Source organism: Hordeum vulgare, chromosome 1H, assembly GCF_904849725.1.
Source record: "Hordeum vulgare subsp. vulgare chromosome 1H, MorexV3_pseudomolecules_assembly, whole genome shotgun sequence".
Taxonomy (NCBI): domain Eukaryota; kingdom Viridiplantae; phylum Streptophyta; class Magnoliopsida; order Poales; family Poaceae; genus Hordeum; species Hordeum vulgare.
This window is the reverse complement of record NC_058518.1, coordinates 183,646,936-183,665,133: the sequence shown is the minus strand read 5'-3', so window position 1 is coordinate 183,665,133 and position 18,198 is coordinate 183,646,936. Positions and strand designations below refer to the sequence as shown.

At 40.6% G+C, this 18,198-nt stretch overlaps 1 protein-coding gene across 1 annotated transcript in view; it reads left to right on the top strand.

The window, feature by feature from the left end:
• The window catches only part of LOC123428271 (probable metal-nicotianamine transporter YSL3), a 116,894-nt gene that overhangs the window by 19,850 nt on the left and 78,846 nt on the right, over positions 1-18,198 (top strand). Inside the window, exon 2 of the mRNA XM_045112466.1 lies at positions 8,701-8,867. Coding sequence (XP_044968401.1) covers positions 8,701-8,867 — 167 coding nt within the window. The remainder of the gene's footprint in view (positions 1-8,700; positions 8,868-18,198) is intronic.

Here is an 18,198-nt window from a genome sequence, read left to right as displayed (position 1 = left end):
GGCACTCCTTCTTTGCTTGAGAGGAGGGATTCGTCCTCCTGGTCTTTAGTGGCTAGATGTAAGCCTCGGCCATGATATCATCACCCCCGACATTGGTTTCTGGTTCTGGGGAGTCTATAGAGACACCACCACCCCGATCTCCTCGATGGCTGGGGGAGGCATGTTGTGTGAACTAGTCCCACTTCCCGCCAGGTTGGCCAGCAAGGAGACCCACTTCAAAATTCGATCGGTGGGGAAATTACATGGAGGGATACAATATGGAAAGAAGGCCTAACCGTCAACAACAGAATCTCAATATGACAGGATGTTTGGGTTTTCACATCCATACCTTTGCGCTCGGGGCTTTACCCTCAGGGTCATTTGAGGAACCCTTTCAAAATCCTTGGATTCCTAGTCGGACTTTGAAACATCATCGAACAGGGCCACGAGGGTCCTGCATTGTCTCTTCTGGGCAGAGGGAGCCGTATCACCCTTGACGTCTTCGGACGCCACTCTTTTTTCGTGTGGGAGGAATCACTCTCCTCCCTGTCTTCTTCCTCTTCTTCCTCTAGATGAGAGGGAGCGAGCGCGTCTTCAGACCTGGTGTCGAAGGTCCTTTTGACCGAAGACCCTCTCGGGCCTTTTCTTCTCCTTCTTCTTTTCTTCCTTCTCCTTTAGAGTCGTGTACGACTTCTTGACTAGCATGGATGTCAATAAGGCCATCATGGGGTCCTCGGGCAAGAGCATCAGATAGTTGATCTGATGGGGCTTTTTCAGCCAAATCTGTGAATGTGGAGGAAAAGAGAGATGAGAGCCTTGTTAAAAGAATAACAAATCAAATACATGATAAAATCTTACCGGTCTAGAAGGGTTAGTAACATTAATGTCGATATCCTCCTTTTCAGCTGGTCAAGTCTTCTGCGGCTATAACATCACCTTCCATAATTTCTTGTGGGCAATGTAGAAAAAGTTGTGCACAACGGACGGGTCTCCCAAACTGTAAGACCACGTCATAGTAGCCCGATGTTGACAAGGGAGGAGGCGGCAATGTAGCATGACTTGAACTACATTGGTCAACTCGATTTTCTTTTCCAGCAATATGGAGATGCATTTTTCCAATGCCTTCACCTCTTCACCCTCCCCCCAATCGAGTGACTTCTCCGTCGTGGACAATAGTCGGATGGGAGGACCAGATCTGAATACAGGAGGTGCAACACCTTCCGCACACGTGGCTCAGTGCTATAGAACCATTCCTTTTGCCATGCCCTGAAGGTGTCTATGAAGGTCCCTTTCATCCATTGAACTAGGGGGAGCTTGCTAATCATTTCTTCCCCATAGTCTCCCCGCTTGCCATTTACTACTTTTGGCTTGACATTGAGGACTTTCATCCATAAGCCAAAGTGGGGCTGGACCATCAAACATGCCTCACAAACTATGATGAAGGCCGAGATATGCAAAAAATAATTTGGGGGGAGATCATGGAAACCTAACCCATAGTAAAACATTGCGCCCCGTACAAAGGGTTAGAGAGGGAAGCCAAGCCCCGAACAAAATGGGGAATAAAAACCATCCTCTCACCTTCTCTGGGCATAGGGATGATCTCGCCCTTCTTCGTAGCACGGTGGATGATGTTTCCCGACAAATTGGCGGCACTCTTCAACTCTAGGATGGCCTCCTTAGTGACACAGTAGTGCTTCCACTTTCCTTTCGATCCCAAGCTAGCCATGACCGGACTAGGGAAGAGGTTCGAGGGGATTGGCATAAGGAGAGAGCTTGAAGGCTGGAGGTGTGAGGATTGGGAATGGAAACGGAAATTTGAGATTTGGAAAGTGTAAGGAGGTTGTGTTGGCGGTTTTCCTTTTATTAGTTACTCAAATACCAAATGCCCCTGTACTGCATCGTGGACTTCGCCATTTTCCAATAAATCATGTGGTTATGTGCGCGTGGGATAACCCAAATCATAAACCATATCCCTAGAAAATAGGGAGACGGTCTCCGTAATGGAACGTGTCAATAAAGATTATCTCGAACCACGCTTCCATAGTGGGTCATTAGTCTTGATGAGCCACAATGTAAGGACTCGCCCCGAAAGTTGGAGACTTTGGACGCATGAAGCAGCTGGAGGTCAAGACGATGGTGTTGGAGGCTAGTCCGGAGGCTACTAAGGGAGGCCGAGACTAAGGGGTCCTCGGGCTGCTTACCTATTTCTATGGGTCGGACTCCTGGGTTGACATATTATCATTACTGGAATCGAGATAAATAAGGCGACGATGTATCCACAACGGACTCTTCCGAAGACGTGCAACCCACACCCACATGGTAATCATCATGTTTCCTCCATAATGTAATCAATGTTGTGTAAGTCCTAGTACCCCTGGTATCTATATAAACTGAAGGGCACTAGTTCATAGGTCACGTTAAGATCATTTTTCTTAGGGTTTAGACCATAACATACGATCTCGGGGTAGATCAACTCTGTACTGGATACTCCACCATCAATACAAACAAGAGCAGGACATAGGGTTTTACCTCCATCAAGAGGACCCGAACCTAGGTAAACATTGTCTCCTTTGTCTATCGTTATCCACCGATTCAAGATCCGCAGCTTGTACCCCAACCCAAGATTTGTCAGGTTTGACATCGACATTGACACATATGCATGGTGTAGAATTCATACTCTCTAATATAGAGGTGGAATCCAAAGGCAATGGAATAAGGAGATTCGAGTGGGCTGAGTCACTGAGAGCGCCAAAGCACTTTCACATATGCATGCCATTAGTCTAAGTTACTCTTCACTATAACTAGCCTTAAAAAATAAAAATGCTCCAATTAAATATCCCTGAGTCCAACCGGCATTGATAAAGAATAAACCGCAAACATCTTGAATTTAGTCGACCTACTATAAAGGGATGCACTTGTAAATAGTGTTGCATGTTGATGATTAAAGAGCGAAGCACTACGATTTCTGGATTCCAATTAAATATTCCCAAGTCCAACTAGTCTTGATGTTTTGAGATAGAAGCAAATTGATCACTTCTCAATGATATACATTTTATCCAAATCTTGGCTTGTACTTGCGTGTCGATGGCACCATTCAAATGTTGTTTTTGTACACATTCTAATATCTCCCTCGTTGTAATGCACGTGCATATATGTGAGTAGAAATAATAGATACATTATCTATGAGGGGGGTTACAATTTCATTGGGAGGTTCCTCTAGCCAATTAGAAGTCAAATAAAATGTAGCCAACTTAACCAGTTCATGTGCTTCCTAATTATATTCTTTGTTACAATGTTTGAACAAATAAATAGGAAATTCACATGCAAAATGATAAAGTAGTCAAAAAACGCCATCGTCATTCTTGTAAAATATCATTTGCTCTTCATGGCCTTTGTGCAAGAGATAATCCGAATCCGAGGTTCAAAGCTTCAGTGGTCATGACATCTGCACAAGGGTCTATCTTCCCATTCCCCCTGCAATGAATTTGCCTTTATCCTCCCCGAGGACCGGTCTGATTGTAACCCTAAGTTTCTCATGATCAAATGATCCATCAACATTCAGTTTTACAAAAAATAAGGACCACTCAAAGCCCCCCATTTTTACTGTCGCTCTTAAAGGGGGAGCAACATCAACACTCAGGCTTCTTCACACATAAAACGATGACCTAGAATTCTAATGCCTTATCAGGGCCACCAATTACAATAAACACACACACACTCGATTGACCTAGACTGAAAACTAAAACCACTTGTTGAACAAACATATATTCTTGAACCAAAAAATACTTATATATGATTACAAACAATGATAGTGACCACAGCTAGTCCCTCATACCAACACAGACTAGAGAAAGGTCATATAAATGGATTGGAATGTGGTTGTGAAGGGCATTTAAGAGAAACCTAAATAACAACCAACACATCAATTGCGAGATATTATTCATACTTGAGATTTGATTCTATTTAGTAAATGGTAGTATGGGTTGGTTGATGCACAAACAAGGCTAACCATCCTATTTGAAAAAAGATATCGATGGCGTCTCAAGGTAACTTTTCGGCTCAAACCCTTCTAGCTAGTGTACAACCATATTCCGGTTTTGTGGAGCCTCAAGCCATTGCCAATACAAAAAAATCATAAAACAAAGAAAAACCGAGTTTGTTAAGAGAAAAAAATTGACTATCGACGAACTTCAAATTTCTTACGGTAAAGAAACAACCTCTTGTTAAACTTCTATAAGTTACAAACCTAGTGGTCAACAAAGCTTCTAGACGTAAATAGCTGGGGTATTCAATGTACATGAGAAATTACCAGAAAATATGCATGTAGTGCACACCAACACATCAGTAGTGATAAAAATTGCACAATGCAACCATATAGGTGACAGGTGAAACACAACTAAAAGAATAAATTTTGAGAATGAGGCATGTTCATTAGGTAATGTTACATGATTATACCTTGTTGGTGTTTTTATTCAACAAGACTCTCCACATTTCATCCTTTAACTCTCCCGGTACTTGTGCACCAACACATGGACTTCCAAATCTTAAAGATGCAAATACCCACACTAAATCAGTAATAGATAGATAAATAGTAGATCCGAATATCGTGAAAACACGTTCATCCTCCCGACTACAAGATGGACAAAAATGTAAGGTCGTTAAGGTTAGTGACCCTCAAAGTTTTTTGAAATGAAAGGAAGGTCCTTTAATTTAGTGACACCATACTCACACTTCAATCTACCTCTCGAGCCCAACAAGGTCACCTTTTAGCATCTTCCAAGTTTGTGAATGAAGAATTTAATTTTGAGAAAATGAGAAGTAACTACATATGTGGGAACAAAGGAAGCAAATAAAGAATGATGTGTGAGATGTAAGACACAGTGGAATCCATCTTGTAGTAGTTTAGTTGTTTTGTTTTGCAACTTGAAATTTAAAACTAGAAACTATGGGACGGGACATAGATTTTGTGTTTGGAACTTTCTATCTTGGATAAAGATATGGATTTTCTCTATCTCACATGGTCATGCACGTTGAAGGAGAGAAGAGCTGATAATTTGACTCATCATGACAATTTTCCAAACATTGTGAGGGCTTGTGCAAGGAGGACTATTCATATCAAACCATCAGATGGGTAAAATTTCTCAAGGTAGAGGATTACAATGTCGCAAAGGTTTTTGGCCTAACTAACCTTGCATTTATCGTTAGAGATGTTGCGACACCACGACCAAAATTAAGCATCTACCCCTTTTATTATAATCATTAAAAGGGGCCTTTATTCGCCTTGAGGCTTGCGAGGAAATAGATTGGTTAGGAACTTAACATTAACATCACGAGGCTGGTCCTTGAAACTAAGGTGAGAAGACATGCATGGTGAGGTAGAAGTTTTTGCCACAACCATTATTTTTTAACCCTTTGCAGGGAGATATAGGCTAGTATACCTTGTCGGGAAATTAACACTTTATGGTTCAAATTGTGCCAGGACATTATGCAATTTACATATTGGCATCTCACCAATTAAATCGATATCTTTCGATTGTTATTGGTGAGACTAGACACAAGGGAAAATTTATCATTGCTTTAAGCAAGGTTGCATCAGTATCACCGAATAAACATGGAGATGATCATGGCATTATTGGCATGATCAAGAATTTAATTCTAGCTTATAGCACTAGGAAGACAATAGTTGTGATTTTATAAAGACAATGTAGAGAATCAAAGGGGATGATTGATGGCGGCAGGGGGACATGATCTCCATGGAGAATACTTTCCTAATCAGAATATCAACATTTAGAGTCCATTGAACATGATTTCGGGTGATATGGCAAAAACTAACTAACACAACCGCATAAGTGGTTGGGTAATGAAAGCAATTTATATCTTTCTCACTTCTAATGTTCTTAGAAATTGATTTATTTTTTCAAACATCCAATAGTAGTATTGTTGCGGGATCATGGCTACTCGAGTTAGAAAATAGATCTAGATTTCTAAAATTATAATTCGCTACTCTTGTGTACGTATTGGTTCATAGGTTGGGGCTAGATGCTAGTGTAATGCAATGAATAAAGATGGCGCATGTATGTGTGTTAGGAATGGAGACACGAGACAATCAACAATGGGGTTTTCTATGGTATTGTTAGATGAAGTTTGCCAGGCAGAGGATAGCACATCATTTGCAAGAGGTTGTTACTAAAATATGCCTACAATTCAATAGATTAAGAGGACACTAATGTGTAGAATTTGTAGGCCTTGCTAGTGTAATATTCTACATGATATGGTAGGAGTGTTTAAGGAGTTTTATGTCGGGGAATGTATGATAGTTTATAATATGGTATTATCTATGCATTCCATATCATATAGGCAAGAGAGAAAACATGTTATAGAGTATATTATCTCTAAGTGTCATATCTTGCAATTAATACTCCACTACCAAAAAGCGTCCTACCCAAATTAGTCACCACGGATTGAAATATATGGCCTCTAAATGGTACCTAGAACTATAACATGCAGACATTCTGCTGTTAATGACAATTTCTACGCATCACTGAGTTTTGCCAAGAACTTACAACTAATGGGCCTAATTTATTGTATATGAGTGATGATATATCAAAGTAGAACATGTTGTCACTCCTCATAGGCCCAATTCTAGCTATTTAGTAGTGTGATGCACAATTGTGAAGGCCTGAATTTGGTCTATCAGTAGCGGTAAATTATCCCACTAGAGACTAGACTTACAACATTTGCCATATAAAAGCCCTCTAAATTTCAATCATTGTGTTCTCCCCATTTTCATTTTCTCTAAACCGGTGGTCAATGCCACCTTATTAAATTTCCAAACCCTCCCTTCTTCATTTAATCTACATCTTCCCAAAGCACATTAACTGGTGATACTCTACAATAACAGTGTTACATGGAGGTGAGGGCTATGGAGGGGCTATGGTGGTATTGAGCTAAAATATGATCAGGCACCCTCATGCTCGTTAAGGACCAAATTTGGTGTCTTCCACCCAAGCATTCCACCACTGCTATCTCCACCTGTTGAGGCTCTCAATCACTACCCCGTCCCCAATGTCACTCTAGTCCAGGATCTAGTCCACCCCATCATTACCTGCTCAAGATATGGGAGCATGGCACATCCTGGAAGTTGCCAAGACAATCCCGTCACTCATTTCAACCTCAACCATTGTGGTGAGGTTGAGTTTGTGATTATCCATCGCCTCTACGATGTCCATCATGTCATGTGCTACTTTTTCAAGGTCAATACCTATGTTAGGGTTTCTATATGTTATAGCATCCATGTGTGCATACACCAACTCTACTCTGCGAGGCTGTGTCGACAAGGAACCCTAGTTGGCATCGATGCAAGGAGGTATCACTGCAAGTTGGTTGATCCGGTGCCATCTGGGATGGTTTGGATACCGCATTTCAGGGACATTCTTTTGTTTCTGGGTGTACGTGATGTGTTAGGTACTTGCTAGTGGTTTATTTATCACAACTAATGGGCGATCTGCCTATCTGGGCAGAGTTTTGATCACCCATAAGTGAAGTGCTATTTTGTAGAATGTTTTCATGCATACAGAAGTATATTTTGACCAGAACCTTAACTAAGTTAAGGTCTAGTAAAAATATGCCAACTCCTTTAATGGATAGAATTCTCTTATATTTCATTTGAACAATCATTTCTATGATGAGGATAGTGTTTCTTTGTTTTGTTTATGTACTTTTTACATTAACATTTATTCTATGTGGCATATTGCTAAAATAGCATTACTATATGTGCTTTGAGGTTGGAGGTAGTGCATAGAAGATAGAGGATTATAGCTAAGCTTTTGCTAATTTGGCTACTAAAGCACTCTGTAGCTACACGCATGCATAATTTTTAGAGCGGGCTTGCTAAAAGTTAGTCGACTAAGATTTAACCAAGTCTCAATCAACACCATTGAATTTCTGCATTGAGATTCCTGTTGGGTCAAGCATAGTCCAATGGACGTCTTAGTATTTTGTCACATTGTTTGCAACGTATTTTTCCGCTTGTTGCAGCATTGATCATTGCTGGCTACAAGATGTCGTCTAACCGGTCACAACATCTGCCCTCGTCATTCATAATGTGTCGTCTCACCGGTCACGACATCTGCCATTCACGGATGTGTTATTTAGTCAAGGGAATTGTGGCCTCAGTTGTTGTTGCTTGCAAACTCGACGCAACGTTTTTTTTTGCCGATTTCATCAGCAAGTCGCTTCACTCGTAGAAAAACAACTATGATGACATCACTCGAGTGAGACTTCGTTAAGACTCAGTCAGTTGAGTCCTAGGCACACCCTTTCTTAGAAGGGGTACACAAAATATGCCACGTTTGTGGTTGCTAGGGGGAGCTACGACAACGTCACCATGCTACAAGAATGTACACGGGTCAAATTAGATTTGTTTTATTTAATATGTAACTGCATGTAGATATAGTTTTATTCTAACTTGATTAATCTGAACCCACACACCTATGGGAACAAGTTAGGATTGGTTCCATATTTTTGTTCCATATTTTGGATATACAACAAGTTAGGATTCCAAATTTGGTAACCATACCGAGTTTTTCTGTTGTATGCTTACATGTCTACTAATTTTCGATCATGTACAGTACTGTTAAACCACTCAATGACTACTGGACAGAAATGATGTCATATTGCAGTTTGTAGTGACGATTGTGCTTTTTATTTTCCTTCTTCTAGGTGGATGTGCTTTGTACATCGTATCAATGACCTCAGTTGTGGCGAAGTCACTTGGTGAAGAGCCAGATCCGAGAGACATTGTTGATAACTTTCCAACGGGGCAATGGATTTTATTGCTACTCTTGATTGGTCTAATGTCTATATTCATTAGTGTCCCCTTTAACCAGGTAATGTTTCTTGCATACTAGGAATGTTAAATTATTATTCTCAATTGTTATCTGTGCATTTTACGTGCATGATTCACACTATCCAATGGTCATCATGTGCGAGTGGTTGCATCTAGAATTGGACTTTTGGTACTAAAACTTAAAATTGAAGTACTCAATCCGTTATTTTTCTCCCCATCTTTGGTCTCCATGGGACAAATTATTAGCCACAAATTCCTCTGTTAAGATGTACTTTAGGTGGCACATAATGGATGTCATTGAAATAGAAATATGAAGTACTTATTTATTATTGTGATTTTGTATCAGAAAGCCTTACATATTAGTTGTGTAGTTGTCGTTGAAATCTTATCATATAGAGACCGAATATGCAGAGTACCATATTTACGCTCGTGTTGTCATACTGTGTACTGATGTTGTTTCCCAGCATAGATTGTTAGTTTTAAAAAACAGAAACTCTTTCCGTAAGAATTTCTATCGGAGCACGTTTAATAGTCAGACGTGGTGTGTGACTGCATGCCCAGATACCTACAATGCCACACTTTTCATAGTTCTCATATAAATTGGGATTTAAAGAACAACTATACTTCAAGTCCTAGTGAACATGAACCAGATTCTTGTTTATGTTAATCACTTGGTTGGATTAGATGTGGTATCTCATCATTTAATATAAGTTCTTGTGAACATGAATTTTGCTTCTTGTATATGATGTTAGGGAGTGGTAGAGCCATGTAGGAGAAAAATTGTATAATGGACCAAGTGCAAATATTTTAAGATTATAAAATTGGTCCTTAGAAATAATATTTTTTGTAAATTCATTTAGGTGGCCACTCTACAAAACGACCTGTAAGTCGCAACTATTGTCTTGTTTCCTTATATAGTTGCCCTCCAAGAATATTAGAGAAGAAGAATATTAGGATGAGGAAGGGTCACACAAGATGTCTAAGGGCATATCCAAAATTGACCATAAAAATGGACACCTTAAACTTCTACAGACATGTTCCATTGGTAGTGCTAGCAAAACCCTGTCATCCAACCCTATACATCAAATGTCCACTACAGGTTTAGGTGCCTCCATTAGGCATACATATATGGATCAATAGAAAATTATATGAAGGGCAAACATATCCAATCACAATTAAAAAATTATTTGATATTGGATGTTCATAAAGTATTGTAAGTGTAGCCAAGCCCAAAAGTTGCAAGTCTTGCTATTCATGAAAAAAAATCATATTTTTGTCTCCTCGACTAGATATTTCAACCAAATTATTCATTGTGTCCCTCTCTCCTCCTCGCCAGCCAAGTTATACAAATCATATGCCAAGAGCTCCAACATCCTACCATGGTAGGATTAAACGATCTTCGCTGCATTGTGACTCAAGTCTTACATCTCATGGTTCAGGCATCATGTAGACATGACCGAGACACCTCTTCATTCAATAACCAATAGAGGGACCTGGATGCCCATAATGGTTCCTACATATTCCACGAAGAACTTCATCGGTCGAACCATGAAGCCAAGGATTCAATTAATCCCGTGTGCAGTTCCCTTTGTTCAGTGGTATGTTACTTGCCTGAGATTCGATCGTCGGTATCTCCATACCAAGTTTAGTCTCGTTACTGCCAAGTGTCTTTACTCATTCCATAATACAAGATCATGTGACTAACTCCTTAGCCACATTGCTTGCAAGCTTATTGCGATATTGCATTATCGGGTGGGCCCCGAGATACCTCTCCGTCATATCGAGTGACAAATCCCAGTCTTGATCCATGCCAACTCCACAGCACCCTCGGAGATACCTACAGATCATCTTTATAGTCACCCAGTTACATTGTGACGTTTTATACACACAGCGCATTCCTCCGGTGTCGGTAGTTGCATGATCTCATGGTTATAGGAACAGATACATTGACATGTATGAAGAAGTAGCAATAAACTAATACAATCAGATGCTATGCTTACGGTGGGGTCTTGTCTATCACATAATTTTCCTAATGATTTGACCCCGTTATCAAATGACAACTCATGTTTATGGTTAGGAAACCTTAACCGTCTTTGGTCAACGCACTAGTCTAGTAGAGACTCACTAGGGGCATTGTGTTTTCTATGTATCCACACATGTATTTGAGTTTTCAATCAATAAATTTATAGCATGGATAATAAACGGTTATCATGAACAAGGAAATATGATAATAACGAATTTATTATTGCCTCTAGGGCATATTTCCAACACTCTTCCACTTGCACTAGAGTCAATAATTTTGTTCACATCACCATGTGATTAACACCCAATAAGTTCTGGGGTTTGATCTTTTTTTGCTTGTGAGAGAGGTTTTAGTCAATGGGTCTGCATCATTGAGATCCGTGTGTACTATACAAGTTTCTATGTCATACTGTAGATGCTACTACCATGCTTCACTTGGAACTATTCCAAATGACTGCTCCACTATACGAATCTGGTTTGCTACTCAGAGTCATCCGGATTGGTGTCAAAGCTTGCATCCACGTAACCCTTTATGATAAACCCTTTTATCACCTCCATAATCAAGAAACGTTTTCTTAGTCTACTAGTTACTAAGGAAAATTTTCACCGCTGTCCAGTAATCCACTTCTCGATCACTCTTGTACCCCTTGACAGACTCATGGCAAGGCACACACCAGGTGCGGTACACAGCATGACATACTATAGAGCCTACGGCTAAGGCATAGGGGACGACCTTCGTCCTTTCAATTTGTTCTGCCATGGTCGGGCTTTGAGTCTTACTCAAACTCACTCCTTACAATACAGTCAAGAACTCCTTCTTTGACTGATCCATTTTGAACTCCTTCAAAATCTTGTCAACGTATGTCATTATTGAAAGTTTTTTGAAGTGTCATCATCTATCTCTATAGATCTTGATGCCCAATATTTTAACTATCTTCATCCAGGTTTTTCCTTTGTGAATTCCTTTGAAACAACCCTTTATGCTTTCCAGAAATTCTACATCATTTCCAATCAACAATATGTCAACCACATATACTTATCAGAAATTCTATAGTGCTCCCACTCACTTTCTTGTAAATACAAGTTTATTCATAAACACTGTATAAACCAAAAGCTTTGATCACTCATCAAAGCGCTTATTCTAACTCCGAGATGCTTGCACCAGTCCATAAATGGATCGTTGCAGCTCGCATGCCTTTTAGCATCCTTAGGATAGGAAAAAAACCTTCTGGTTGTATCACATACAACCTTTCCTCAAGGAAACCGTTAAGGAAACAATGTTTTGACATCCATCTGTCAGATTCCATAATTAAAAATGTAGCAACTCCTAACATAATCCCAACAGACTTTTAACATCGCTATGGGTGAGTAAGTCTCATCGTAGTCAACTCCATGAACATGTCGGAAACCCCTTTGCGTCAAGTCGAGCTTTCCAAATGGTGACATTTACCATCATCGTATGTCTTCCTTTTTAAAGATCCACACTTTGTTTTCATACATGGATCCTATCTCGGATTTCATGGCCTCCAGCCATTTGTCGGAATCCAGGCCAACCATCGTTTCTCCATAGCACGTAGGATCATTGTTGTGCAACAACATGACCTTCAAGACACGATTACCATAAGTCACTTGCTCATTCCATCTCACTAGAAAATGAGGCCTTCAGTTAACATGCCCATGTGGCATGGTTTGCATGTCTCAAGCGATTCAAAATCAAGTGAGTCCAAAAGATACATCACCATGTAGTTTCTTCATGCATTTTACACCAATAGGATTGGTTCGCATTTCTCAAACGATTCAAAATTGAGTGAGTAAAAATATCCATCAAGATGGATTTTCTTCATGTGTTTTATACCAATATGACCTAAGTGGAAGTGCGACAAGTAAGTGGTACTATTATTACTAACTTTGTATCTTTTGGCATAAATACTATGAACGTGTGTATCACTACAATCGAGATTCCATAAACCATTCACATTGGGTTCATGATCATGAAAGATATTATTCACGTAAATAGAATAACCCATTATTCTCTAACTTACGTGAATAATCGTCTCGCAATAAACAAAATCAATATAATGTTCATGTTCAATGTAGACACCAAATAACATTTATTTAGATTTAAAACTAATCGAAGGTAGATGGAGCGTGCGATGGTGATCACATCAACCTTGGAAACACTTCCAACACACATCGACACCTCTCCCTTAGCTAGTCTTTGTTTATTCTGCATCTCCTATTTCGAGTTACTAATATTAGCAACTGAACCGGTACCAAGTACCCAGCGGCTACAACAAACGCTAGTAAGGCACACGTCAATAACATGTATATCAAATATACCTTTATTCACATTGCAAGCCTTCTAATTTGTCAAGTGTCTAGGGCAGTTCCGCTTCGAGTGACCACTCCCCTCATAAAAGAAGCACTATGTCTTGGGTTTGGGTTCAACTTTGGGTTTCTTCAGTGGAGCGACAATTGGCTTGTCATCCTGAAAGTTCCCCTTCTTGCCCTTACCCTTCTTGAAACTAGTGGTTTTACTAACCATCAACACTTGATGCTCGTTCTTGATTTCTACCTTCGCGGTGTCAAACATCGCGAATAGCTCAGGGATCATCTTCTCCATCCCTAATATGCTATAGTTCATCACAAAGCTCCAGTAGCTTGGTGGCAGTTACTTTGGAGAACTATGTCAATCACTATCTTATCTGGAAGATCAACTCCCACTTGATTCAAGTGATTGTAGTACCCAGACAATTTGAGCACATGCTCACCGATTGAACTATTCACGTTCATCTTGTAGAAAAGAACTCGGCGGAGGTCTCATACCTCTCAACACGGACATGAGCCTGAAATCCCAATTTGAGCTCTCGGAACATCTCATATGCTCTGTTACGTTCAAAACATCTTTGGAGCCTCAATTCTAAGCCGTAAAGCATGACACACTGAACTATCGAGTAGTCATCAAAAGTGCGTCTATCAGATGTTCACAACATCCACATATGACGCTTGAGGGGGGCACACCAAGTGGTGCATCAAGGACATGATCCTTTTGTGTAGCAATGAGGACAATCCTCACTTTATGGACCCAATCCACATAATTTCTACTATCATCTTTCAACTTAGTTTTCTCTAGGAACGCATCAAAAATACAGGGGAGGAACAGTGCAAGCTATTTTCCTACAACATGCTTTATAAAGAGAACTTAGACTATGTTCATGATAATGAGTTCAATTAATCATATTACTTAAGAACTCCCACTCAGATCAACATCCCTCAGGTTGTTCGAGTGTGACATGATCCAAATCCACCAAGCCAAGTCTGATCATCACGTGAGATGAGGTGGTTTCAATGGTGAACATACGGCCTTGTGTGTTCCGAGACCATGTCTGTACATGCTAGGTTTGTGAAGTTTAACCCAAGTGTTCTGCATGTGCAAAACTGGCTTACACTTGTTGTATGCGAACGTAGAGTCTATCGCAGCCGATCATCACGTGGTGCCTCGAAATGACGAACCTTCGCAACGGTGCACACTTGGGGAGAACACAATTTTATCTTGAAATTTTAGTGAGGGGTCGTCTTATAATTCTACTGTGGTCCTAAGGAAAATAAGATTCATAAAAGGATTAACATCGAATGCAAATCATAATAGTGACATGATATGGCCATCATCATCTTGTGCTTTTGATCTCCATCTCCAAAGCACCGGCATGATATCCATCGTCACCGGAATGACACGATGATCTCCATCATCGTCATCCCCATCATCGTGTCGCTATTGAGGTTGTCGCGCCAACTATGCTTCTACCACGGTTGCTAACTCTTAGCAATCAAGTAAAGAAAAAAGGCACAAATAATTAAAGACAACCCTATGGCTCCTGCAGGTTGCCGTACTCATCGAGATGCAAGTCGTGATAATCTATACAACACATGATCATCTCATACATCACATATATCTCATCATGTTCTTGGCCATATCATATCATAACATATTGTTCAAAAACAAGTTAGACATCCTCTACTTTGTTGTTGCATGTTTTGTGTGCCCATTATGGGTGACTAGCAAGAACCGTTCTTACCTACGCAAAGCCACAATGGTGATATTCAAGTTTCTATTTAACCTTCTACAAGGACCGCCTTTGATGAACCTAATTCAACTAAAGTGGGAGAGATAAACACCCACTAGCAATCTTTATGCAATAAGTTGCATGTCAGTTAATGGAACCGGTGTCTCGTATGTGGACGAGTAAGGTTGGTCCGGGCCGCTTCATCCCATAATACCATCAAATCAAAATAAGACTAAGGAATAATCAATCTGAACATCAATGCCCAAAAACTCTTTTGTGTTCTACTTGTGCATGTTATCCTCGCATAAACCTTGCTCATGATGCCACTGTTGGGGAACGTCGCATGGGAAATAAAAAATGTACTACTCTCAACAAGATCAATCTATGGAGATCAACATCTACGAGAGGGGGAGTGCATCTACATACCCTTGTACATCGCTAAGCGGAAGCGTATATAATGCGATTGATGTAGTTGTACGTCTTCACGATCCAATCGCGATCCATCCCAATCTAGCGCCGAACAGACGACACATTCGCGTTTAGCACACGTGTGGCTCGATGACGTCTTCTCCTTGATCCAGCAAGAGAGGAACAAGAACTATATGATATCTCAACCAGCATGACGACGTGCTGGAGATGGTGGTGAAGCAATCCTAGCAGGGCTTCGCCAAACGCTTCTGAAACTGCGCACGATGAAGAATGGGAGAAACACGAGGGAGAGGCCTGCCTCAAGGGAGAGGACTTACTTGATGTATTCAGCCCTCCCCTCCCCTCAACTATTTATAGGAGGCGAGTGGGAGGAGGGGGCATAGCCCTAAGCCCTCCACCAAGGGAGGGGACGACGGCCAAGAGGGAGGAGTCCTCCCTCCCGAAGGCACCTCCTTGGTACCTTGCCCCTCAAGGTTTCCACCCGCTAGCCGCATGGGCCCTCGGGGCTAGCCCAACAAGGCTTGGACGCCCCCTTACAGCCCATGCAAGTCATATGGTCTAGAGGGACCCTTCCGGACTCCTCCGAAACCCTCGAAAACCTTCCAGAACCTTCCTGAAGCTTCCCTGTACAATACCAGTAAAACCCAAAACTTTTTTGGTACCCAAAATATGACTAACCATATATAAATCTTTACCTCCGGACCATTTTGGAGCTCCTCGTGACGTCCAAGATCTCATACGGGACTCTAAAACAACATTCATTCACCAACATACATATCCCGATACTACTCTAGCATCACCGACGTTAAGTGTGCGGACCCTACGGGTTCGAGGATCATCTAGACATGACCGAGACACCTCTCCGGTCAATAACCAACAAAAGGACCTGTGCCTATATTGGTTCCAACATATTCCACGAAGATCGTCATCGGTCGAACCACGATGCCAAGGATTCAATCAATCTTGTATGCAGTTTCCTTTGTTCAGCGGTCTGTTACTTGTCTGAGATTCGACCGTCAGTATCACATACAACCTTTCCTCAAGGAAACCATCAAGGAAACAATGTTTTCACATCCATCTGCCATATTTCATAATTGAAAAAATGCAGCAACTACTAACATAATTCCAACAGACTTTAGCATCGCTGTGGGTGAGAAAGTCTCCTCATAGTCAACTCCTTGACCTTGTCGGAAACCTCTTTGTGACAAGCCGAGATTTCTAAATGGTAACATTTACCATCATCATTTATCTTCCTTTCAAAAATCCATTTGTACTTAATAGCCTTAGGACCATCAAGTAGTTCTTCCAAAGACCACACTTTGTTTTCACACGTTGATACTATCTCGGATTTCATGGCCTCTAGCCATTTGAAAAATTCGCGCCCACCATCGCTTCTCCATAGCTCGTAGGTTCATTGCTGTCCAACAGCATGACCTCCAAGACATGATTATCGTGCCACTCTCGAGTAGTACATGTCCTTGTCGACCTACGAGGTTTGGTAGTAACTAGATCTGAAGCTTCATGATCACCATCATTAGCTTCCTTTTCAACTGGTGTAGGTGTCACAAGAACTTCCTGCGCCTTGCTACTTTCTAGTTGAAGTGACGGTTTAGTAACCTCATCAAGTTGCACCATCCTACCACTCAATTCTTTCAAGAGAAACTCTTTCTCGAGAAAGGACCCATTTTTTGCAACAAACACTTTGCTTTCTGATATGAGATAGGAGGTATACCCAACTTTTTTGGGTATCATATGAAGATGCATTTATCCGCTTTGGGTTCGAGCTTATTAGGCTGAAGCCTTTTCACATAAGCATCGTACCCCCAAACTTTAATAAACGACATCTTAGGTTTCTTGACAAACCATTGTTCATACGGTGTCATTTCAATGGAATTATATGGTTACCTATTTAAAGTGAATGTGGTTGTATCTAATGCATAACCCAAAACGATAGTGGTAAATCAATAAGAGACATCATAGTATGCACCATATCCAATAGGGCATAGCTACGACGTTCGGACACGCCATCACTCTATGGTGTTCCAGGTGGCATGAATTGTGAAACAATTTCCACATTGTCTTGAATGTATACGAAACTCGCAACTCAGATATTCACCTCTACGATCATATCGTAGACATTTCATCCTCTTGTCATGATGATCTTCAACTTCACTCTAAAATTGCTTGAACCTTTCAATATTTCACACTCGTGATTCAACAAGTAAATACACATGTATCTACTCAAAGCATGTGTGAAGTAAGAACATAACGATATCCACTGCGTGCCTCAACACTCACTGGACTGCATACACCAAAATGTATTATTTCCAATAAGTCACTTGCTTGTTCCATCTCACTGGAAAATGAGACCTTCAGTCATCTTGCCCATGTGGCATGGTTTGCTTGTCTCAAGTGATTCAAAATCAAGTGAGTCCAAAAGATCCATCACCATGCAGTTTCTTCATGCGTTTACACCAATAGGCATGGTTTGCATGTCTCAAACGATTCAAAATTGAGTGAGTCCAAAGATCCATCAGCATGGAGTTTATAGATGCGTCTTATACCAATATGACTTTAAGCAGCAGTGCCACAAGTACGTGGTACTATCATTACTAACTGTGTATCTTTTGGCATCAATATTGTGAACATGTGTATTATTACGATTGTGATTCAATAAACCATTCACATTGGGTGCATGACCATTGAAGGTATTATTCACGTAAACAGAATAACCATTATTCTCTCACTTAAATGAATAATTGCATTGCAATAAACACGATCTAATCATGTTCATGCTCAACGCAAACACCAAATAACATTTATTTAGGTTAAACACTAATCCTGAAGGTAGAGGGA